The sequence below is a fragment of the Salvelinus alpinus genome, chromosome 15, assembly GCF_045679555.1.
Source record: "Salvelinus alpinus chromosome 15, SLU_Salpinus.1, whole genome shotgun sequence".
Taxonomy (NCBI): Eukaryota; Metazoa; Chordata; class Actinopteri; order Salmoniformes; family Salmonidae; genus Salvelinus; species Salvelinus alpinus.
Genome location: NC_092100.1, coordinates 1,767,398 through 1,792,732, shown reverse-complemented (window position 1 = coordinate 1,792,732; position 25,335 = coordinate 1,767,398). Strand labels below are relative to the sequence as shown.

Below are 25,335 nucleotides of genomic sequence, written 5' to 3'. Positions count from 1 at the left end.
GTGTCCACATGGAATGAGGAGAGCTGTGTATCCACATGGAATGAGGAGAGCTGTGTGTCCACATGGAATGAGGAGAGCTGTGTGTCCACATGGAATGAGGAGAGCTGTGTATCCACATGGAATGAGGAGAGCTGTGTGTCCACATGGAATGAGGAGAGCTGTGTGTCCACATGGAATGAGGAGAGCTGTGTGTCCACATGGAATGAGGAGAGCTGTGTGTCCATATGGAATGAGGAGAGCTGTGTGTCCACATGGAATGAGGAGAGCTGTGTGTCCACATGGAATGAGGAGAGCTGTGTGTCCACATGGAATGAGGAGATGAAGACTAGCTGTTTCTATGGGAACTTAAATCAACATGTTAATGGCTAAGGACTGAAGAAATGAAAAAGACAGCTGATACAGGTAGAACAGTAGAGACTAAAGATTCTCTAACAGGTTGGTGCTGTTACTGACTGAATGAAGATGACAGACAGACAGGTTACTCTGCTCACCGAAGTCACATAGCTTGAGGACGTCATCAGAACTGATTAGAAGGTTCTCTGGCTTTATATCTGAGGAGAGACAGACAGAGACAGACAGGGGACAAAGGCAGACAGGAAGGAGAGACAGACAGGAAGGAGAGACAGACAGACAGACAGACAGACAGACAGACAGACAGACAGACAGACAGACAGACAGACAGACAGACAGACAGACAGACAGACAGAGGGAGAGACAGACATGAGGGAGAGATTGAGACAGACAGGAGACAGAGACAGACAGGTGGGAGAGACAGACAGGAGGGAGAGACAGACCGGAGACAGAAACAGACAGGAAGGAGAGACAGACAGGAGGGAGAGACAGAGAGACAGACAGGAGGGCGAGACAGACAGGAGAGAGCGATAGAGTGACAAAGGAGGGAGGGACAGACAGAATAGAGAGATGACAGGAGGGAGAGACAGACAGGAGGGAGAGACAGACAGGAGGGAGAGATGACAGGAGGGAGAGACAGACAGGAGGGGCAGACAGAGAGAAGAGAGATATGACAGGAGGGAGAGACAGACAGGAAGGCGAGACAGACAGGAGGGAGAGACAGACAGGAGAGATAGATGACAGGAGGGAGAGATGACAGGAGGGAGAGACAGACAGGAGAGAGAGACAGACAGGAGAGAGAGACAGACAGGAGGGAGAGACAGACAGGAGGGAGAGACAGACAGGAGGGACAGACAGACAGGAGGGAGAGACAGACAGGAGGGAGAGACAGACAGGAGGGACAGACAGAGAGAGACAGACAGGAGGGAGAGACAGACAGGAGGGAGAGACAGACAGGAGGGAGAGGCAGACAGGAGGGAGAGACAGACAGGAGGGAGAGACAGAGAGAGACAGACAGGAGGGAGAGACAGACAGGAGGGAGAGACAGACAGGAGGGAGAGACAGACAGGAGGGAGAGACAGACAGGAGGGACAGACAGAGAGAGACAGAGACAGACAGGAGGGAGAGACAGACAGGAGGGACAGACAGACAGGAGGGACAGACAGACAGGAGGGACAGACAGACAGGAGGGAGAGACAGACAGGAGGGAGAGACAGACAGGAGGGAGAGACAGACATGAGGGACAGACAGAGAGACAGACAGGAGGGAGAGACAGAGAGAAGAGAGAGACAGACAGGAGGGAGGGAGAGACAGACAGGAGGGAGAGACAGACAGGAGGGACAGACAGAGAGAGACAGAGAGACAGACAGGAGAGAGAGACAGACAGGAGAGAGAGATGACAGGAGGGAGAGACAGACAGGAGGGACAGACAGAGAGAGAGACAGGAGCATGTCAGTTCACGGCTGGCAGGGGGTGTCATTGCTTTAACACTAACAGTAACACTGATGTCACTTCCACATGTCTGTCTCACTAAAAGGTCAGATGGGAACAGCATCATGTCTACTTGTACTTCAGAAAACCAGAGAATCATATCACAACTAAGTCAGGTCATACTGAGGAGATATGGTTTGCCTCCATAATATTGTCATCATGTTGTCTGATAGATGGCAAGCCATCTGGACTGTTGCTGTACTCCAAGTCACAAGCTCTCATCATCTGAGACACTGAACAGACTATTAGACTATCAAACCAGAAAAGATGTCATGGCAGGACGGAGGAATGCTGGGACTTCATATTACCTGAAGAGCACTAGGGCCTAATGGAAGGCTGAGGCTCCACTATATTAAAGCTGTGTTCGTTGGTTCCTATAGCATCATGTCTCCTTACCCCGGTGGACAATGTCGTTCTTATGACACCAGTGGATAGCTTTGATCAGCTGGTAGATGTAGTTCCTGACTTTATCAGACGGAACTCCGTTGGGAAGCTCCTCCAGCAGCTCCAGCATGTTCTGGAAGAGACAGAAGACATCACTATCAATCTCCTTTATTTGATCAACATCTAAACTATCATTTGAAGGCTTCAGAAGTCTTATTATTCTGCGATATAATCAATATTCACTGCAGGAGACTAGTAGTGAAGCTAGTCTTACCTTCTCTACATACTCAAACACCAGGTAGAGTTTCCCCCTCCTGCGGAAGGCTTCCTTCAGCTCCACGATATTCTCCTGCTTCAGGGTTCGGAGCATCTTCAGCTCCCGGAGTGTGGTCTCCTTAACCTCCTCATTCTCTGGGGAAAGGAGAGACAGACAGGAAGAGAGGAGTGAGACAGACAGGAAGAGAGGAGAGGACAGACAGGATGAGAGGAGTGGAGACAGACAGGAAGAGAGGACAGACAGGAGAACCCACAAAGGGATGGAGAGACAGGAAAGGAGAGAGACATGATGAGAAGACAGACAGGAGAGAAGAGACAAACAGGATGAGAAGACAGACAGGAGAGAGGATAAAGAGAGGATAGGAAGATAGACAGGTGAGAAGAGACAGACAGGATGAGAAGACAGACATGAGAGATGAGACAGACAGGATGAGAAGACAGACAGGAGAGAAGAGACAAACAGGATGAGAAGACAGACAGGAGAGAAGATACAGAGAGGATGACAAGACATACAGGAGAGAAGAGGGACATGATGAGAAGACAGACAGGAGAGAAGAGACAGACAGGATAAGAAGACATACAGGAGAAGAGAGAGACAGGATGAGAAGACAGATAGGAGAACCCATGAGAGGAGAGAGACAGACATTGTTGTTAAATTGCGAGCCTAGGATGAGAGAGACAGGAGAACCCATGAGACTAGATGCATATAAGAGAGAGAGAGTGAGAGAGTGAGAGAGAGAGAGAGAGAGAGAGAGAAAAAGAGAAAGAGAGAGAAAGAGAGAGAAAGAGAAAGAGAGAGAAAGAAAGAGAAAGAGAAAGAGAAAGAAAGAGAGAGAGAAAGAGAGAGAGAAAGAGAGAGAGAAAGACAGAGAGACAGAGACAGAGAGAGAGAGACAGAGACAGAGAGAGAGAGAGAGAGAGAGAGAGAGAGAGAGAGAGAGAGAGAGAGAGAGAGAGAGAGAGAGAGAGAGAGACAGAGAGAGAGACAGAGACAGAGACAGAGACAGACAGACAGAACGACAGACAGACAGACACAGACAGACAGACAGACAGACAGACAGACAGACAGACAGACAGACAGACAGACAGACAGACAGACAGACAGACAGACAGACAGACAGACACCCATAACAGAAGATGGGTTTGGCTGGATCAAATCAGCATTCTTTATCACAGGACTTAATATGAATTATTTCCTGATTAAACACAGGCCTCTTACCTTCACTGTCCTTGAACTTCTTAATGGCCACAATCTCATTGGTCTCCTACAGTGAAGAGAGAGAGAGGAGAGTCTGATAAGGTGCCAGCCCTGCTGCTCAGAAGACTGTCTGCACACGCTCACTAGAGCCCGTCTTGTTGCACACGCTGCCTGTCTTGTTTGCAGACGCTCACTAGAGCCTGTCTTGTCTGCACACGCTCACTAGAGCCTGTCTTGTTTGCACACGCTCACTAGAGCCTGTCTTGTTTGCAGACGCTCACTAGAGCCTGTCTTGTCTGCAGACGCTCACTAGAGCCTGTCTTGTCTGCACACGCTCACTAGAGCCTGTCTTGTCTGCACACGCTCACTAGAGCCTGTCTTGTCTGCACACGCTCACTAGAGCCTGTCTTGTCTGCACACGCTCACTAGAGCCTGTCTTGTCTGCACACGCTCACTAGAGCCTGTCTTGTTTGCAGACGCTCACTAGAGCCTGTCTTGTTTGCAGACGCTCACTAGAGCCTGTCTTGTCTGCACACGCTCACTAGAGCCTGTCTTGTCTGCACACGCTCACTAGAGCCTGTCTTGTCTGCACACGCTCACTAGAGCCTGTCTTGTCTGCACACGCTCACTAGAGCCTGTCTTGTCTGCACACGCTCACTAGAGCCTGTCTTGTCTGCACACGCTCACTAGAGCCTGTCTTGTCTGCACACGCTCACTAGAGCCTGTCTTGTCTGCACACGCTCACTAGAGCCTGTCTTGTCTGCACACGCTCACTAGAGCCTGTCTTGTCTGCACACGCTCACTAGAGCATGTCTTGTCTGCACACGCTCACTAGAGCCTGTCTTGTCTGCACACGCTCACGAGAGCCTGTCCTTTCTAGATGAACAGTCGAGACATTAATAATGAAAGACACAGATCATATTTATCTGGTTTCCTGTTGTGACATCTCAGTTCTCCAACACTACAACACAAACACCCTGCAGTAATTAGAAGGCTGACCAACCAACAGAATCTTAAATCCCTTAAATCCCTAGCTAGCTAGCTAGCTAACGATTCGTGTATGATCTTATTATTTGTATCTCAGATCCATTTGCTTTGCTAGTTATAGCCTAATGTTAGCTAGCTAACATAGAACCTGGTTGGTTAGCTACCTGCAGATTAATGCAGGGTAATAACGTCATGAGTTGTGATTATGGTTCATTGTTTACCTAGCGAACGTTAGTCAATCTGTCCTCCACTTTGAGCCAGGAGAGATTGACATGGATATTAATACTGTTAGCTCTCTGTGTACATACAGCTACCCTGGGGAATTCCTGATTCTACCTGGATTATGTTGGAGATCCATTAAAGAACACCTCTGTGTTCTGTTAGACAAGTAACTCTTTCTCCACATTACAGCAGTTTCTATTTCCAGCAGCAGACTAGGATCAATAATGTCAACAGCCACACTGAAGTCTAACAAAACAGCTCCCACAAACTTTAATCATCAATTTATCTCAGCCAATCATCAGTCATATATATCCGAATGGCATTGTAAACATGGTGCTGGAACTGACCCTGGAACTGATGCTGTTTATAGCTGACTTACTTTCTCATGCTCTTCTTATTTCTAATGTGCTTCTGTTGTACATTTTCTATAGTTCTACTGATATCGGTTACTGCATTGTAAGAAAGCCATTTCACTGCACATGACAATAAAACATGTCTCCCTCTCTCTGCATTCAACCCACTACTAGTGTAGCTCAGCCAATGAGACAGTCTCCCTCTCTCTGCATTCAACCCACTACTAGTGTAGCTACAGCCAATGAGACAGTCTCCCTCTCTCTGCATTCAACCCACTACTAGTGTAGCTCAGCCAATGAGACAGTCTCCCTCTGTCTGCATTCAACCCACTACTAGTGTAGCTCAGCCAATGAGACAGTCTCCCTCTGTCTGCATTCAACCCACTACTAGTGTAGCTCAGCCAATGAGACAGTCTCCCTCTCTCTGCATTCAACCCACTACTAGTGTAGCTCAGCCAATGAGACAGTCTCCCTCTCTCTGCATTCAACCCACTACTAGTGTAGCTCAGCCAATGAGACAGTCTCCCTCTCTCTGCATTCAACCCACTACTAGTGTAGCTCAGCCAATGAGACAGTCTCCCTCTGTCTGCATTCAACCCACTACTAGTGTACCTCAGCCAATGAGACAGTCTCCCTCTGTCTGCATTCAACCCACTACTAGTGTAGCTCAGCCAATGAGACAGTCTCCCTCTCTCTGCATTCAACCCACTACTAGTGTAGCTCAGCCAATGAGACAGTCTCCCTCTGTCTGCATTCAACCCACTACTAGTGTAGCTACAGCCAATGAGACAGTCTCCCTCTGTCTGCATTCAACCCACTACTAGTGTAGCTCAGCCAATGAGACAGTCTCCCTCTGTCTGCATTCAACCCACTACTAGTGTAGCTCAGCCAATGAGACAGTCTCCCTCTGTCTGCATTCAACCCACTACTAGTGTAGCTCAGCCAATGAGACAGTCTCCCTCTCTCTGCATTCAACCCACTACTAGTGTAGCTACAGCCAATGAGACAGTCTCCCTCTCTCTGCATTCAACCCACTACTAGTGTAGCTCAGCCAATGAGACAGTCTCCCTCTGTCTGCATTCAACCCACTACTAGTGTAGCTCAGCCAATGAGACAGTCTCCCTCTCTCTGCATTCAACCCACTACTAGTGTAGCTCAGCCAATGAGACAGTCTCCCTCTCTCTGCATTCAACCCACTACTAGTGTAGCTCAGCCAATGAGACAGTCTCCCTCTCTCTGCATTCAACCCACTACTAGTGTAGCTCAGCCAATGAGACAGTCTCCCTCTGTCTGCATTCAACCCACTACTAGTGTACCTCCGCCAATGAGACAGTCTCCCTCTGTCTGCATTCAACCCACTACTAGTGTAGCTCAGCCAATGAGACAGTCTCCCTCTCTCTGCATTCAACCCACTACTAGTGTAGCTACAGCCAATGAGACAGTCTCCCTCTGTCTGCATTCAACCCACTACTAGTGTAGCTCAGCCAATGAGACAGTCTCTCTCTGTCTGCATTCAACCCACTACTAGTGTAGCTCAGCCAATGAGACAGTCTCCCTCTGTCTGCATTCAACCCACTACTAGTGTAGCTACAGCCAATGAGACTGTCTGCATTCAACCCACTACTAGTGTAGCTCAGCCAATGAGACAGTCTCCCTCTCTCTGCATTCAACCCACTACTAGTGTAGCTACAGCCAATGAGACAGTCTCCCTCTGTCTGCATTCAACCCACTACTAGTGTAGCTCAGCCAATGAGACAGTCTCCCTCTCTCTGCATTCAACCCACTACTAGTGTAGCTACAGCCAATGAGACAGTCTCCCTCTGTCTGCATTCAACCCACTACTAGTGTACCTCAGCCAATGAGACAGTCTCCCTCTGTCTGCATTCAACCCACTACTAGTGTAGCTCAGCCAATGAGACAGTCTCCCTCTCTCTGCATTCAACCCACTACTAGTGTAGCTCAGCCAATGAGACAGTCTCCCTCTGTCTGCATTCAACCCACTACTAGTGTAGCTACAGCCAATGAGACAGTCTCCCTCTGTCTGCATTCAACCCACTACTAGTGTAGCTCAGCCAATGAGACAGTCTCTCTCTGTCTGCATTCAACCCACTACTAGTGTAGCTCAGCCAATGAGACAGTCTCCCTCTGTCTGCATTCAACCCACTACTAGTGTAGCTACAGCCAATGAGACTGTCTGCATTCAACCCACTACTAGTGTAGCTCAGCCAATGAGACAGTCTCCCTCTCTCTGCATTCAACCCACTACTAGTGTAGCTACAGCCAATGAGACAGTCTCCCTATGTCTGCATTCAACCCACTACTAGTGTAGCTCAGCCAATGAGACAGTCTCCCTCTCTCTGCATTCAACCCACTACTAGTGTAGCTACAGCCAATGAGACAGTCTCCCTCTGTCTGCATTCACCCCACTACTAGTGTAGCTCAGCCAATGAGACAGTCTCCCTCTCTCTGCATTCAACCCACTACTAGTGTAGCTAAAGCCAATGAGACAGTCTCCCTCTGTCTGCATTCAACCCACTACTAGTGTAGCTCAGCCAATGAGACAGTCTCCCTCTGTCTGCATTCAACCCACTACTAGTGTAGCTACAGCCAATGAGACAGTCTCCCTCTGTCTGCATTCAACCCACTACTAGTGTAGCTACAGCCAATGAGACTGTCTGCATTCAACCCACTACTAGTGTAGCTCAGCCAATGAGACAGTCTCCCTCTCTCTGCATTCAACCCACTACTAGTGTAGCTCAGCCAATGAGACAGTCTCCCTCTGTCTGCATTCAACCCACTACTAGTGTAGCTACAGCCAATGAGACAGTCTCCCTCTGTCTGCATTCAACCCACTACTAGTGTAGCTCAGCCAATGAGACAGTCTCCCTCGCTTTGCATTCAACCCACTACTAGTGTAGCTACAGCCAATGAGACAGTCTCCCTCTCTCTGCATTCAACCCACTACTAGTGTAGCTCAGCCAATGAGACAGTCTCCCTCTCTCTGCATTCAACCCACTACTAGTGTAGCTACAGCCAATGAGAGTCTCCCTCTGTCTGCATTCAACCCACTACTAGTGTAGCTACAGCCAATGAGTCTCCCTCTGTCTGCATTCAACCCACTACTAGTGTAGCTACAGCCAATGAGACAGTCTGTCTCTTTCTGCATTCTAGACTAGTCTAGACACTCTAGACCCAAACTGTTACAGACCTATATCCATTCTGACCTGCCTACCTAAAGTCTTCGAAAGCCAAGTTAACAAACAGATCACTGACCATTTCATATTCCAACGTACCTTTTCCGCTGTGCAATCCGGTTTCCGAGCTGGTCACGGGTGCACCTCAGCCACGCCCAAGGTACTAAACGATATCTTAACCGCCATCGACAAAAGACAGTACTGTGCAGCCGGCTTCATCGACCTGGCCAAGGCTCTCGACTCTGTCAATCACCGCATTCTTATCAGCAGACTCAATAGCCTTGGTTTCTCAAATGACTGCCTCACCTGGTTCACCAACTACTTCTCAGATAGAGATCAGTGTGTCAAATCGGAGGGCCTGTTGTCCGGACCTCTGGCAGTCTCTATGGGGGAACCACAGGGTTCAATTCTCGGGCCGACTCTTTTCTCTGTATATATCAGCGATGTCGCTCTTCCTGCGGGTGATTCCCTGATCCACCTCTATGCAGACAACACCATTCTATATACACCTGGCCCTTCTTTGGACACTGTGCTAACAAACCTCCAAATGAGCTTCAATGCCATAAAACACTCCTTCCGTGGCCTCCAACTGCTCTTAAACTCTAGTAAAACTAAATGCATGCTCTTCAACCGATCACTGCCTGCATCCTCCCGCCGGACTAACATCACTACTCTGGACGGTTCTGACTTAGAATATGTGGACAACTATAAATACCTAAGTGTCTGGTTAGACTGTAATCTCTCCTTCCAGACTTATATTAAACATCTCCAATACAAATTAAATCTAGAATCGGCTTCCTATTTCGCAACAAAGCCTCCTTCACTCACGCTGCCAAACATACCCTCGTCCAACTGACTATCCTACAGATCCTCGACGATGTCATTTACAAAATAGCCTCCAACACTCTACTCAGCAAACTGGATGCAGTCTATCAGTGTCATCCGTTTTGTCACCAAAGCCCCATATACCACCCACCACTGCGACCTGTACACTCTCGTTGGCTGGCCCTCGCTACATATTCGTCGCCAAACCCACTGGCTCCAGGTCATCTATAAGTCTCTGCTAGGTAAAGCTCTGCCTTATCTCAGCTCACTGGTCACCATAACAACACCCACCCGTAGCACGCGCTCCAGCAGGTATATCTCACTGGTCATCCCCAAAGCCAACACCTCCTTTGGCCGCCTTTCCTTCCAGTTCTCTGCGGCCAATGACTGGAACGAATTGCAAAAATCTCTGAAGTTGGAGACTTATATCTCCCTCACTAACTCTAAGCATCAGCTATCTTAGCAGCTTACCGATCGCTGCAGCTGTACATAGCCCATCTGTAAATAGACCATCCAATCTACCTACCTCATCCCCAAATTGTTTTTATTAATTTTTTTGCTCTTTTGCACACCAGTATTTCTACTTGCACATCATCATCTGCACATCTATCACTCCAGTGTTAATTTGCTAAATTGTAATTACTTCGCTACTATGGCCTATTTATTGCCTTACATCCTCACGCCATTTGCACACACTGTATATAGACTTCCGCGATTGTGCTATTGACTGTATGTTTGTTTATTCCATGTGTAACTCTGTGTTGTTGTTTGTGTCAAACTGCTTTGCTTTATCTTGGCCAGGTCGCAGTTGTAAATGAGAACTTGTTCTCCACTAGCCTACCTGGTTAAATAAAGGTGAAATATATATATTTAATTCAACCCACCACTAGCGTAGCTACAGCTCAAAATAACACTAATCTACGAGGGGACCACAGAACTGTCCCATCTACAGTTCTCCTGCTCTCTCCCCCCAACTTCCTCACTCTACATCTCTCTCTCCCTCTAATAGGACTATGTAGTCAGTGCTCCACAAGGTGACCTATTTAACTCTACATCAGAAGTTCTTTCTCCTGTCCCACTTTCTGTTTATTGGGTGTTAAAATTAGAGGATTTATAATCGGTCAGGCTGATATTTTTGGCCAATATTAGCCTACCGTCCTAGTCATCATCTCATCTCTGCTCAGGCTGTAACAGCCAGCAAGACATCTCTCTCTGTGCTCCCCAACCAGTCATCCTCTATAGGCTAATAGGTGCATTAGAGACCTCTAATGCCCAGAAAGCTCAGATTCAAACTCCCATTCACCAGCTCTGCAAGTTAGAATTTCAAAATAAGTTTTTTTACACACCAAATATGCCGTTTTGCTGAGCAACAATGTTAATCACATTACAGCTGATATGTACTTCCACTTCCACTTTTTTACAAGCAACCGAAACAATGCAAAGAAGTGTGGCAGTAATGAGTGGTACCCCTGTATATAGTCATGTTATTACCTGGTACTCCCTGTATATAGCCATGTTATTACCTGGTACTCCCTGTATATAGTCATGTTATTACCTGGTACTCCCTGTATATAGTCATGTTATTACATGGTACTCCCTGTATATAGTCATGTTATTACCTGGTACTCCCTGTATATAGCCATGTTATTACATGGTACTCCCTGTATATAGTCATGTTATTACCTGGTACTCCCTGTATATAGCCATGTTATTACATGGTACTCCCTGTATATAACCATGTTATTACCTGGTACTCCCTGTATATAGACATGTTATTACCTGGTACTCCCTGTATATAGCCATGTTATTACATGGTACTCCCTGTATATAACCATGTTATTACCTGGTACTCCCTGTATATAGTCATGTTATTACCTGGTACTCCCTGTATATAGACATGTTATTACCTGGTACTCCCTGTATATAGTCATGTTATTACCTGGTACTCCCTGTATATAGACATGTTATTACCTGGTACTCCCTGTATATAGACATGTTATTACCTGGTACTCCCTGTATATAGTCATGTAATTACCTGGTACTCCCTGTATATAGACATGTTATTACCTGGTACTCACTGTATATAGACATGTTATTACCTGGTACTCCCTGTATATAGTCATGTTATTACCTGGTACTCCCTGTATATAACCATGTTATTACCTGGTACTCCCTGTATATAGACATGTTATTACCTGGTACTCCCTGTATATAGCCATGTTATTACCTGGTACTCCCTGTATATAGACATGTTATTACCTGGTACTCCCTGTATATAGACATGTTATTACCTGGTACTCCCTGTATATAACCATGTTATTACCTGGTACTCCCTGTATATAGACATGTTATTACCTGGTACTCCCTGTATATAGTCATGTTATTACCTGGTACTCCCTGTATATAGCCATGTTATTACCTGGTACTCCCTGTATATAGACATGTTATTACCTGGTACTCCCTGTATATAGTCATGTTATTACCTGGTACTCCCTGTATATAGACATGTTATTACCTGGTACTCCCTGTATATAGACATGTTATTACCTGGTACTCCCTGTATATAGTCATGTTATTACCTGGTACTCCCTGTATATAACCATGTTATTACCTGGTACTCCCTGTATATAGTCATGTTATTACCTGGTACTCCCTGTATATAGACATGTTATTACCTGGTACTCCCTGTATATAGCCATGTTATTACCTGGTACTCCCTGTATATAGACATGTTATTACCTGGTACTCCCTGTATATAGTCATGTTATTACCTGGTACTCCCTGTATATAGACATGTTATTACCTGGTACTCCCTGTATATAGCCATGTTATTACCTGGTACTCCCTGTATATAGACATGTTATTACCTGGTACTCCCTGTATATAGTCATGTTATTACCTGGTACTCCCTGTATATAGTCATGTTATTACCTGGTACTCCCTGTATATAACCATGTTATTACCTGGTACTCCCTGTATATAGACATGTTATTACCTGGTACTCCCTGTATATAGACATGTTATTACCTGGTACTCCCTGTATATAGCCATGTTATTACCTGGTACTCCCTGTATATAGACATGTTATTACCTGGTACTCCCTGTATATAGCCATGTTATTACCTGGTACTCCCTGTATATAGCCATGTTATTACCTGGTACTCCCTGTATATAGTCATGTTATTACCTGGTACTCCCTGTATATAGCCATGTTATTACCTGGTACTCCCTGTATATAGCCATGTTATTACCTGGTACTCCCTGTATATAGCCATGTTATTACCTGGTACTCCCTGTATATAGCCATGTTATTACCTGGTACTCCCTGTATATAGTCATGTTATTACCTGGTACTCCCTGTATATAGCCATGTTATTACCTGGTACTCCCTGTATATAGACATGTTATTACCTGGTACTCCCTGTATATAGACATGTTATTACCTGGTACTCCCTGTATATAGACATGTTATTACCTGGTACTCCCTGTATATATGTAACAGTATAACTTTAGACCGTCCCCTCGCCCCGACACGGGCGCGAACCAGGGACCCTCTGCACACATCAACAACAGTCACCCACGAAGTGTCGTTACCCATCGCTCCACAAAAGCCGCGGCCCTTGCAGAGCAAGGAGCAACACTAATTATAGGTTTCAGAGCAAGTGACGTAACTGATTGAAACGCTACTAGCGCGTACCCGCTAACTAGCTAGCCATGCCGTTTTGCTGAGCAACAATGTTAATCACATTACAGCTGATATGTACTTCCACTTCCACTTTTTTACAAGCAACCGAAACAATGCAAAGAAGTGTGGCAGTAATGAGTGGTACCCCTGTATATAGTCATGTTATTACCTGGTACTCCCTGTATATAGTCATGTTATTACCTGGTACCCCTGCACAATGTTATTTTCTACTTCCTGTATATAGTCATGTTATTTTCTGCTCCCTGTATATATTTTTTTATTTATTTTTTTTATTTAACCTTTATTTAACCAGGTAGGCAAATTGAGAACACGTTCTCATTTACAATTGCGACCTGGCCAAGATAAAGCAAAGCAGTTCGACACATACAACAACACATAGTTACACATGGAGTAAAACAACATATAGTCAATAATACAGTGAAAAAAAAAAAAAAAAAAAATATATATATAAAAAATAAGTCTATATACAATGTGAGCAAGTGAGGTGAGATAAGGGAGGTGAAGGCAAACAAATATATGTATAAATAAATAAAAATATAAAAGGCCATGGAGGCGAAGTGAGTACAACACAGCACGTAAAATAAAAACTAAAAAAACAATGGAATGGTTGGTTTGCAGTGGAAGAAAGTGCAAAGTAGAGACAGAAATAAAGGGGTGCAAAGGAGCAAAATAAATTAATAAATAAATACAGTAGGTAAAGAGGTAGTTGTTTGGGCTAAATTATAGATGGGCTATGTACAGGTGCAGTAATCTATGAGCTGCTCTGACAGCTGGTGCTTAAAGCTAGTGAGGGAGATAAGTGTTTCCAGTTTCAGAGATTTTTGTAGTTCGTTCCAGTCATTGGCAGCAGAGAACTGGAAGGAGAGGCGTCCAAAGGAAGAATTGGTTTTGGGGGTGACTAGAGAGATATACCTGCTGGAGCGCGTGCTACAGGTAGGTGCTGCTATGGTGACCAGCGAGCTGAGATAAGGGGGGACTTTACCTAGCAGGGTCTTGTAGATGACCTGGAACCAGTGGGTTTGGCGACGAGTATGAAGCGAGGGCCAGCCAACGAGAGTGTACAGGTCGCAGTGGTGGGTAGTATATGGGGCTTTGGTGACAAAACGGATGGCACTGTGATAGACTGCATCCAATTTATTGAGTAGGGTTTTGGAGGCTATTTTGTAAATGACATCACCGAAGTCGAGGATTGGTAGGATGGTCAGTTTTACAAGGGTATGTTTGGCAGCATGAGTAAAGGATGCTTTGTTGCGGAATAGGAAGCCAATTCTAGATTTAACTTTGGATTGGAGATGTTTGATGTGAGTCTGGAAGGAGAGTTTACAGTCTAACCAGACACCTAGGTATTTGTAGTTGTCCACATATTCTAAGTCAGAGCCGTCCACAGTAGTGATGTTGGACAGGCGGGCAGGTGCAGGCAGCGATCGGTTGAAGAGCATGCATTTAGTTTTCCTTGTATTTAAGAGCAATTGGAGGCCACGGAAGGAGAGTTGTATGGCATTGAAGCTCGCCTGGAGGGTTGTTAACACAGTGTCAAAAGAAGGGCCAGAAGTATACAGAATAGTGTCATCTGCGTAGAGGTGGATCAGAGAATCACCAGCAGCAAGAGCGACATCATTGATGTATACAGAAAAGAGAGTCGGTCCAAGAATTGAACCCTGTGGCACCCCCATAGAGACTGCCAGAGGCCCGGACAACAGACCCTCCGATTTGACACACTGAACTCGATCAGAGAAGTAGTTGGTGAACCAGGCGAGGCAATCATTAGAGAAACCAAGGCTGTCGAGTCTGCCGATGAGGATGTGGTGATTGACAGAGTCAAAAGCCTTGGCCAGGTCAATGAATACGGCTGCACAGTATTGTTTCCTATCGATGGCGGTTAAGATATCGTTTATGACCTTGAGCGTGGCTGAGGTGCACCCATGACCAGCTCTGAAACCAGATTGCATAGCGGAGAAGGTATGGTGGGATTCGAAATGGTCGGTAATCTGTTTGTTGACTTGGCTTTCGAAGACCTTAGAAAGGCAGGGTAGGATAGATATAGGTCTGTAGCTGTTAGGGTCAAGAGTGTCCCCCCCTTTGAAGAGGGGGATAACCGCAGCTGCTTTCCAATCTTTGGGAATCTCAGACGACACGAAAGAGAGGTTGAAGAGGCTGGTAATAGGGGTGGCAACAATTTCAGCAGATAGTTTTAGAAAGAAAGGGTCCAGATTGTCCAGCCCGGCTGATTTGTAGGGGTCCAGATTTTGCAGCTCTTTTAGAACATCAGCTGACTGTATTTGGGAGAAAGAGAAATGGGGAAGGCTTGGGCGAGTAGCAGAGGGGAGGGCAGTGCTGTTGTCCGGGGTGGGGTTAGCCAGGTGGAAAGCATGGCCAGCCGTAGAAAAATGCTTATTGAAATTCTCAATTATAGTGGATTTGTCGGTGGTGACAGTGTTTCCTATCTTCAGAGTCATGTTATTTTCTACTTCCTGTATATAGTCATGTTATTTTCTACTTCCTGTATATAGCCATGTTATTTTGTGCTCCCTGTATATAGTCATGTTATTTTCTACTTCCTGTATATAGTCATGTTATTTTCTGCTCCATGTATATAGCCATGTTATTTTCTACTTCCTGTATATAGCCATGTTATTTTCTACTCCCTGTATATATATATATATAGCCATGTTATTTTCTACTCCCTGTATATATATATATATAGCCATGTTATTTTCTGCTCCCTGTATATAGCCATGGTATTTTCTGCTCCATGTATATAGCCATGGTATTTTCTGCTCCATGTATATAGCCATGTTATTTTCTGCTCCCTGTATATAGTCATGTTATTTTCTACTTCCTGTATATAGCCATGTTATTTTCTGCTCCCTGTATATAGTCATGTTATTTTCTACTTCCTGTATATAGCCATGTTATTTTTTGCTCCCTGTATATAGTCATGTTATTTTCTACTTCCTGTATATAGTCATGTTATTTTCTGCTCCCTGTATATAGTCATGTTATTTTCTACTTCCTGTATATAGTCATGTTATTTTCTACTTCCTGTATATAGTCATGTTATTTTCTACTTCCTGTATATAGCCATGTTATTTTGTGCTCCCTGTATATAGTCATGTTATTTTCTACTTCCTGTATATAGTCATGTTATTTTGTGCTCCCTGTATATAGTCATGTTATTTTCTACTTCCTGTATATAGTCATGTTATTTTCTACTTCCTGTATATAGCCATGTTATTTTCTACTTCCTGTATATAGTCATGTTATTTTCTAATTCCTGTATATAGCCATGTTATTTTCTACTTCCTGTATATAGCCATGTTATTTTCTACTTCCTGTATATAGTCATGTTAATTTCTGCTCCCTGTATATAGCCATGTTATTTTCTACTTCCTGTATATAGTCATGTAAAAGTTCTACTTCCTGTATATACTCATGTTATTTTCTGCTCCCTGTATATAGTCATGTTATTTTATACTTCCTGTATATAGCTATGTTATTTTATACTTCCTGTATATAGTTATGTTATTTTTTGCTCCCTGTATATAGTCATGTTATTTTCTACTTCCTGTATATAGTCATGTTATTTTATACTTCCTGTATATAGTCATGTAAAATTTCTACTTCCTGTATATAGCCACGTTATTTTCACTTGTTATTTATATTTGTTGTTCATCTCTGGATTGTTGAAAGGACCCATAAGTAAGCATTTCACTGTCAGCCTACACATGTTGGCCTTGTGTTTCAGGTTATTGTACTGCTGAAAGGTGAATTAATCTCCCAGTGTCTGTTGGAAAGCAGACTGAACCAGGAAGAACTCTCCTTCCTTAACGATTACAAGCATACCCATTGGAGGAAGGCCCTAAAAATGGTCAAAGTCTCCAGCTACCCTGGTCATAGACCGTTCTATCTGCTACCGCACGGTAAGCGGTACCAGAGCGCCAAGACTAGGTCCAAGAGGCTTCTAAACAGCTTCTACCCCCAAGCCATAAGACTCCAGCCACCCTAGTCATAGACCGTTTATCTGCTACCGCACGGTAAGCGGTACCAGAGCGCCAAGACTAGGTCCAAGAGGCTTCTAAACAGCTTCTACCCCCAAGCCATAAGACTCCAGCCACCCTAGTCATAGACCGTTTATCTGCTACCGCACGGTAAGCGGTACCAGAGCGCCAAGACTAGGTCCAAGAGGCTTCTAAACAGCTTCTACCCCCAAGCCATAAGACTCCAGCAACCCTAGTCATAGACCGTTTATCTGCTACCGCACGGTAAGCGGTACCAGAGCGCCAAGACTAGGTCCAAGAGGCTTCTAAACAGCTTCTACCCCCAAGCCATAAGACTCCAGCCACCCTAGTCATAGACCGTTTATCTGCTACCGCACGGTAAGCGGTACCAGAGCGCCAAGACTAGGTCCAAGAGGCTTCTAAACAGCTTCTACCCCCAAGCCATAAGACTCCAGCCACCCTAGTCATAGACCGTTTATCTGCTACCGCACGGTAAGCGGTACCAGAGCGCCAAGACTAGGTCCACGAGGCTTCTAAACAGCTTCTACCCCCAAGCCATAAGACTCCAGCCACCCTAGTCATAGACCGTTTATCTGCTACCGCACGGTAAGCGGTACCAGAGCGCCAAGACTAGGTCCAAGAGGCTTCTAAACAGCTTCTACCCCCAAGCCATAAGTCTCCAGCCACCCTAGTCATAGACCGTTTATCTGCTACCGCACGGTAAGCGGTACCAGAGCGCCAAGACTAGGTCCAAGAGGCTTCTAAACAGCTTCTACCCCCAAGCCATAAGACTCCAGCCACCCTAGTCATAGACCGTTTATCTGCTACCGCACGGTAAGCGGTACCAGAGCGCCAAGACTAGGTCCAAGAGGCTTCTAAACAGCTTCTACCCCCAAGCCGTAAGACTCCAGCCACCCTGGTCATAGACAGTTCTATCTGCTACCGCACGGTAAGCGGTACCAGAGCGCCAAGACTAGGTCCAAGAGGCTTCTAAACAGCTTCTACCCCCAAGCCATAAGTCTCCAGCCACCCTAGTCATAGACCGTTTATCTGCTACCGCACGGTAAGCGGTACCAGAGCGCCAAGACTAGGTCCAAGAGGCTTCTAAACAGCTTCTACCCCCAAGCCATAAGTCTCCAGCCACCCTAGTCATAGACCGTTTATCTGCTACCGCACGGTAAGCGGTACCAGAGCGCCAAGACTAGGTCCAAGAGGCTTCTAAACAGCTTCTACCCCCAAGCCATAAGACTCCTAAGCATCTAATCAAATGGCTACCCAGACTATTTGCATTGCACCCCCCCTACGCTGCTGCTACTCTGTTATTATATATGCATAGTCACTTTAATAACTCTACCCAGATGTACATAATTACCTCAATACCTGTGCCCCCGCACATTAACTCTGCACATTGACTGAACCAGAACCCCTGTATATAGCCTCGCTATTGTTATTTACTGCTGCTCTTCAATTATGTTATTCTTATCTCTTACTTTTTTAGGGATTTTCTTAAAACTGCATTGTTGGTTAAGGGCTTGTAAGTAAGCATTTCACTCTAAGGTCTAAACCGGTTGTATTCGGCTGCATGTGACAAATACAATTAGATTTGATAACATGATGCAGCCACCACTGTGCTTGACAATTTGGAGAGCAGTACTCAGTAATGTGTTGTATTGGATTTGTCCCAAACATAACACTTTGTATTCAGGACAGAAAGTGAATTGCTTTGCCACATTTTTTGCAGTAATACTTTAGTGCCTTGTTGCAAACAGGATGCATGTTTTGGAATATATTTATTCTGTACTGGTTTCCTTCTTTTCACTCTGTCAATTAGGTTAGTATTGTGGAGTAACTACAATGTTGTTGATCCATCCTCAGTTTTCTCCTATCACAGCCACTAAACGCTAACTGTATTAATGTCACCATTGGCCTCATGGTGAAATCCCTGAGCAGTTTCCTTCCTCTCCGGCAACTGAGTTAGGAAGGACGCTTGTATCTTTGTAGTGACTGGGTGTATTGATACACCATCCAAAGTGTAATTAATAACTTCACCATGCTCAAAGGGATATTCAATGTCTGCTGTTCTTATTTTTACCCATCTACCAATAGCTGCCCTTCTCTGCGAGGCATTAGAAAACCTCCCTGGTCTTTGTGGTTGAATCTGTGTTTGAAATTCACTGCTCGACTGAGGGACCTTACAGATCCTTGTATGTGTGAGGTACAGAGATGAGGTAGTCATAAAAATAAATCCTGTTAAATACTATTATTACACAGAGTTAGTCCATGCAACTTATTATGTGACTTGTTTTGTGCTCCCGAGTGGCGCAGCAGTCTAAGGCACTGCATCTCAGTGCAAGAGGTGTCACTACAGTCCACGATTCAAATCTGGGGCTGTATAAAATCCGGCCGCGACTGGGAGTCCCATAGGAAGGCGCACAATTGGCCCAGTGTCATCCAGGTTTGGCTGGGGTAGGCCATCATTGTAAATAAGAATTTGTTCTTAAATTACTTGCCTAGTTAAATACAGGTTACATTAAAAAATATATTTTAAATAATAAAATTAAAAATTAAAAAGCAAAGTTTTACTTTTAAATATATATCGACTCATGACACTTCAGCTTTAAAACTTGTATTAATTTGTAAATATTTCTAAAACATAATTCCACTTTCACATTATGGGGTATTGCATGTAGGCCAGTGACAAAAAAAAATCTAAATTTAATCAATTTTAAATTCAGTCTTTAACACAAAATGTGGAAAAAGTCAAGGGGTGTGAATACTTTCTGAAGGGTACTGTAATTAATGGACATTTCTGCAAGGGTTGATACATTTTTCATTGGGAAAATCAAGTCTGACATTTCAAAGTGGAAACTGCAAACTTCACAAGCCTTTTTAAACCTCAAATAAACAAAAATATAATTCCATAAATACAGTACAAAATGTCCTGCAGGAAAGTTCTCCTGTAGCAGGGTGATCAAATTAAGGTCCAACATCTGTATAGATTACAGGAAACATCTCTTACTGTACAGAAGGAAGCTGTCACTGTTTTCTAGCTTCACATTTACACATTACATTAGCTGAGATTACAGCAACTCAAATCACATTATTGACGAACCCGAACACAAATAATAGGATTACCAGATTATCCCTGTGAAGCTAACGAGATATCATATAGGCCTACAACTAGACGACCACGGTAGTAAACCCCAGGAGAGATAGCAGACCAACGTACCTAGGGTTGGGCGAAATTACGATAATATCGTCTATCGACGATGATTGGCTGCCACTGTCGATGGTGACGACATCGTGATGTGACAGACGATGGTTTAGCCTATTTGACCTTGGCTGGCGCCGCGCAGTAAACGGAGTCAGGCAGCGCAGGGCAGGACAAGAGTGACATTCCTATTACATATGTTACACAGAACATAAGAGAGGAATATAGGCTAGACAGAGCTGAGAATTCCACCAAAGCTGCGCAAATTGTCCAGTCAGAAAATATTGTTCCTCTCGCTCTGTTGGATGCATGGGCCTTTTTTATGACACTCCTGAACTATAGCGTCTAGCTGTTTAAAAAAACGCAGCTCCCTCGTCTCGCCATTGAATTTGAATATGACAGGGCTAAGCTACGTTTTATAGTTTTATGCATGCATGCTTTCTCTCCTGATCAAACAATGAATGATTAGTTGTGTCCAACATTTGACTGGTCCTGTATATTTATATAATGTGGTAAGGAATATAAAAAATGCAAAAGCAGAGTTCTTCCTCAGAGTGATCAATGATGCGAAAGGAAATGGCAAAGTGATTTGGGAAAATCTCAAACTAACAGGGAGAGGAGCTGAAAAGTCCAAAAAACATCCTTAATTAAAGGTTAATAGGATTCTAATTCAAGACTCTGATTTCATATCCCCCACCTTTAACCATGTTGTTGTTGACTCTGTCAGGGAACTGGCTCAAATATTTTCAACCAAACCCACAGTTCTCACTCCCATAGATAATAAACCAAGACCACAGTTCTCACTCCCATAGATAATAAACCAAGACCACAGTTCTCACTCCCATAGATAATAAACCAAGACCACAGTTCTCACTCCCATAGATAATAATAAACCAATATTCAGAATGAAATCTCAGCATCAGCAGCGGACAGTATCAGCTTTATCAGGAACTCTAGAACAAAATATGTATTTGGTCTAAACACTGTATTCCTGAAGAGACACAAATATTCTCTGATTGCCCCTATCGTACATGTAGTTAATATGTCTGTCAAACATGGATTCTTCCCCAATGCTTGGAAGTCTGCTGCAGTGATGCCTGTTTTAAAATCTGGTGACCCGACACTGGTGGAAAATGACCGACCTATAAGCATTCTTCCAGTGGTGGGAAATGGCCGACCTATAAGCATTCTTCCAGTGGTATGAAAATGACCGACCTATAAGCATTCTTCCAGTGGTGGGAAATGGCCGACCTATAAGCATTCTTCCAGTGGTATGAAAATGACCGACCTATAAGTATTCTTCCAGTGGTATGAAAATGACCGACCTATAAGTATTCTTCCAGTGGTATGAAAATGGCCGACCTATAAGTATTCTTCCAGTGGTATGAAAATGACCGACCTATAAGCATTCTTCCAGTGGTGGGAAATGGCCGACCTATAAGCATTCTTCCAGTGGTATGAAAATGACCGACCTATAAGAATTCTTCCAGTGGTGGAAAATGACCGACCTATAAGTATTCTTCCAGTGGTATGAAAATGACCGACCTATAAGCATTCTTCCAGTGGTGGGAAATGACCGACCTATAAGCATTCTTCCAGTGGTATGAAAATGGCCGACCTATAAGCATTCTTCCAGTGGTATGAAAATGACCGACCTATAAGCATTCTTCCAGTGGTATGAAAATGACCGACCTATAAGCATTCTTCCAGTGGTATGAAAATGACCGACCTATAAGCATTCTTCCAGTGGTGGGAAATGGCCGACCTATAAGCATTCATCCACTGGTAGAAAATGACCGACCTATAAGCATTCTTCCAGTGGTATGAAAATGAACGACCTATAAGCATTCTTCCAGTGGTATGAAAATGACCGACCTATAAGCATTCTTCCAGTGGTATGAAAATGACCGACCTATAAGCATTCTTCCACTGGTAGAAAATGGCCGACCTATAAGCATTCTTCCAGTGGTATGAAAATGACCGACCTATAAGCATTCTTCCAGTGGTGGAAAATGACCGACCTATAAGCATTCTTCCAGTGGTGGAAAATGGCCGACCTATAAGCATTCTTCCACTGGTGGAAAATGACCGACCTATAAGCATTCTTCCAGTGGTATGAAAATGACCGACCTATAAGCATTCTTCCAGTGGTATGAAAATGACCGACCTATAAGCATTCTTCCAGTGGTATGAAAATGACCGACCTATAAGCATTCTTCCACTGGTAGAAAATGGCCGACCTATAAGCATTCTTCCAGTGGTATGAAAATGACCGACGTATAAGCATTCTTCCAGTGGTGGAAAATGACCGACCTATAAGCATTCTTCCAGTGGTATGAAAATGGCCGACCTATAAGCATTCTTCCAGTGGTATGAAAATGACCGGCCTATAAGCATTCTTCCAGTGGTATGAAAATGACCGGCCTATAAGCATTCTTCCAGTGGTAGAAAATGACCGACCTATAAGCATTCTTCCAGTGGTATGAAAATGACCGACCTATAAGCATTCTTCCAGTGGTGGAAAATGACCGACCTATAAGCATTCTTCCAGTGGTATGAAAATGACCGACCTATAAGCATTCTTCCACTGGTGGAAAATGACCGACCTATAAGTATTCTTCCAGTGGTATGAAAATGACCGGCCTATAAGCATTCTTCCAGTGGTATGAAAATGGCCGACCTATAAGCATTCTTCCAGTGGTATGAAAATGACCGGCCTATAAGTATTCTTCCAGTGGTATGAAAATGGCCGACCTATAAGCATTCTTCCAGTGGTATGAAAATGACCGACCTATAAGCATTCTTCCAGTGGTATGAAAATGACCGACCTATAAGCATTCTTCCACTGGTAGAAAATGACCGACCTATAAGCATTCTTCCAGTGGTATGAAAATGACCGACCTATAAGCATTCTTCCAGTGGTGGAAAATGACCGACCTATAAGCATTCTTCCAGTGGTATGAAAATGGCCGACCTATAAGCATTCTTCCAGTGGTATGAAAATGACCGGCCTATAAGCATTCTTCCAGTGGTGGAAAATGACCGACCTATAAGCATTCTTCCAGTGGTATGAAAATGACCGACCTATAAGCATTCTTCCAGTGGTATGAAAATGACCGACCTATAAGCATTCTTCCAGTGGTATGAAAATGACCGACCTATAAGCATTCTTCCAGTGGTGGAAAATGACCGACCTATAAGCATTCTTCCAGTGGTGGAAAATGACCGACCTATAAGCATTCTTCCAGTGGTGGAAAATGACCGGCCTATAAGCATTCTTCCAGTGGTATGAAAAGTAGCTTAAAGATGGGTGGCTGATCATCTGACTGATCACCTCATTCAGGGCAACTCCATACATCAAATGCAATTTGGATTCAAAACGAACCATTCTACCAAAACAGCCAATTGCTATTTTCTGGAGTGCATTAAATCTAAACTGGACATAGGTGGTGAAGTCAGTCTGTTTGGATCTGAAAAAAGGCCTTTGATTCTGTGAATCATGAGGTCCTCCTATCCAAATTATCCTCCCTTAACTTCTCTAGGATAGGGGGCAGCATTTTCACGTTTGGATGAAAAGCATACCCAAATTTAACTGCCAGCTACTCATCCCCAGAAGATAAGATATGCATATCATTGGTAGATTTGGATAGAAAACACTCTGACGTTTCTAAAACTGTTTGAATCATGTCTGTGAGTATAACAGCGAAACCCCGAGGACAAACCATTCAGAATCTTTTTTTTTTTGAGGTCACTCTCTTTTCAATGGATTTTCATTGGGAATCCAGATTTCTAACTGACCTTCTTGCAGTTCCTACCGCTTCCACTGGATGTCAACAGTCTTTAGAAATTGGTTGAGGTTTTTTCCTTTGTGTAATGAAGAAGTACGGCCATCTTGAACGAGGGTCACTTGAAGTGTCCTGTTAGATAGAGGCGCGTGACCAGAAAGCTAGTTACAGTTTGTTTTAATCCTGTGTTGAACACAGATCATCCCGTCTTCAATTTTATCGATTATTTACATTAAAAAATACCAAACGTTTTTTTTGTTACTCCTCTCTTTGGCTGGAAAAATGGCTGTGTTTTTCTGACTTGGCTCTGACCTAACATAATCATTTGGTGTGCTTTCGTCGTAAAGCCTATTTGAATTCTGACATGTTGGCTGGATTCACAAGTGTATCTTTCATGTGTGATTTCATGGAAGTTTGATTTTTATAGTAATTTATTTGAATTTGGCATTCTGCATTTTTACTGGCTTTTGACCAAGTGGGACGTTAGTCCCACATATCCCAGAGAAGTTAATGTGTCCACTGAAGCCATTAGTTGGATGTATTCCTATCTGACAAACAGAAGTCAAAAACTCAGTCGGACTCTCTTTACATTAACATTGAGGTCCCACAAGGGTCAATATTAGGCCCCATTCTGTTTACCATCTACAGTGCATTCGGAAAGTATTCAGAAATCTAGACTTTTTTTTGTTACATTATAGTATTATTCTAAAATTGATTAAATCGTTTTTTTCTCACATCAATCTACACACAATAACCCATACTGACAAATCAAATACACATTTTTTTAAATTTTTTGCAAATGTATTTAAATAATATAAAAATATCACATTTACATAAGTATTCAGACCCTTTACTCAGTACTTTGTTGAAGCACCTTTGGCATTACAGCCTTGAGTCTTCTTGGGTATCTTGCCTTTTTGGCCCTGTCCTGGGTATCATCAGATGGGGCCACAGTGTCTCCTGACCCCTCCTGTCTCAGCCTCCAGTATTTATGCTGCAGTAGTTAATGTGTCGGGGGGCTAGGGTCAGTCTGTTATATCTGGAGTACTTCTCCTGTCTTATCCGGTGTCCTGTGTGAATTTAAGTATGCTCTCTCTAATTCTCTCTTTCTCTCTTTCTTTCTCTCTCTCTCTCTCTCGGAGGACCTGAGCCCTAGGACCATGCCTCAGGACTACCTGGCCTGATGACTCCTTGCTGTCCCCAGTCCACCTGGCCGTGCTGCTGCTCCAGTTTCAACTGTTCTGCCTGCGGCTATGAAACCCTGACCTGTTCACCGGACGTGCTACCTGTCCCAGACCTGCTGTTTTCAACTCTCTAGAGACAGCAGGAGCGGTAGAGATACTCTCAATGATCA

General features: G+C 44.1%; 1 protein-coding gene across 2 annotated transcripts in view; it reads right to left on the bottom strand.

The window, feature by feature from the left end:
• LOC139539374 (cyclin-dependent kinase-like 5) overlaps positions 1 to 25,335 on the bottom strand; it is a 166,772-nt gene that overhangs the window by 121,771 nt on the left and 19,666 nt on the right. For both annotated transcript variants that reach the window (XM_071342247.1, XM_071342248.1), the window contains exons 4-7: positions 3,722 to 3,767; positions 2,501 to 2,637; positions 2,239 to 2,359; positions 492 to 551 (exon numbers count right to left, since the gene is read on the bottom strand). In XM_071342247.1, the coding sequence (XP_071198348.1) occupies positions 492 to 551; positions 2,239 to 2,359; positions 2,501 to 2,637; positions 3,722 to 3,767 (364 nt within the window). The remainder of the gene's footprint in view (positions 1 to 491; positions 552 to 2,238; positions 2,360 to 2,500; positions 2,638 to 3,721; positions 3,768 to 25,335) is intronic.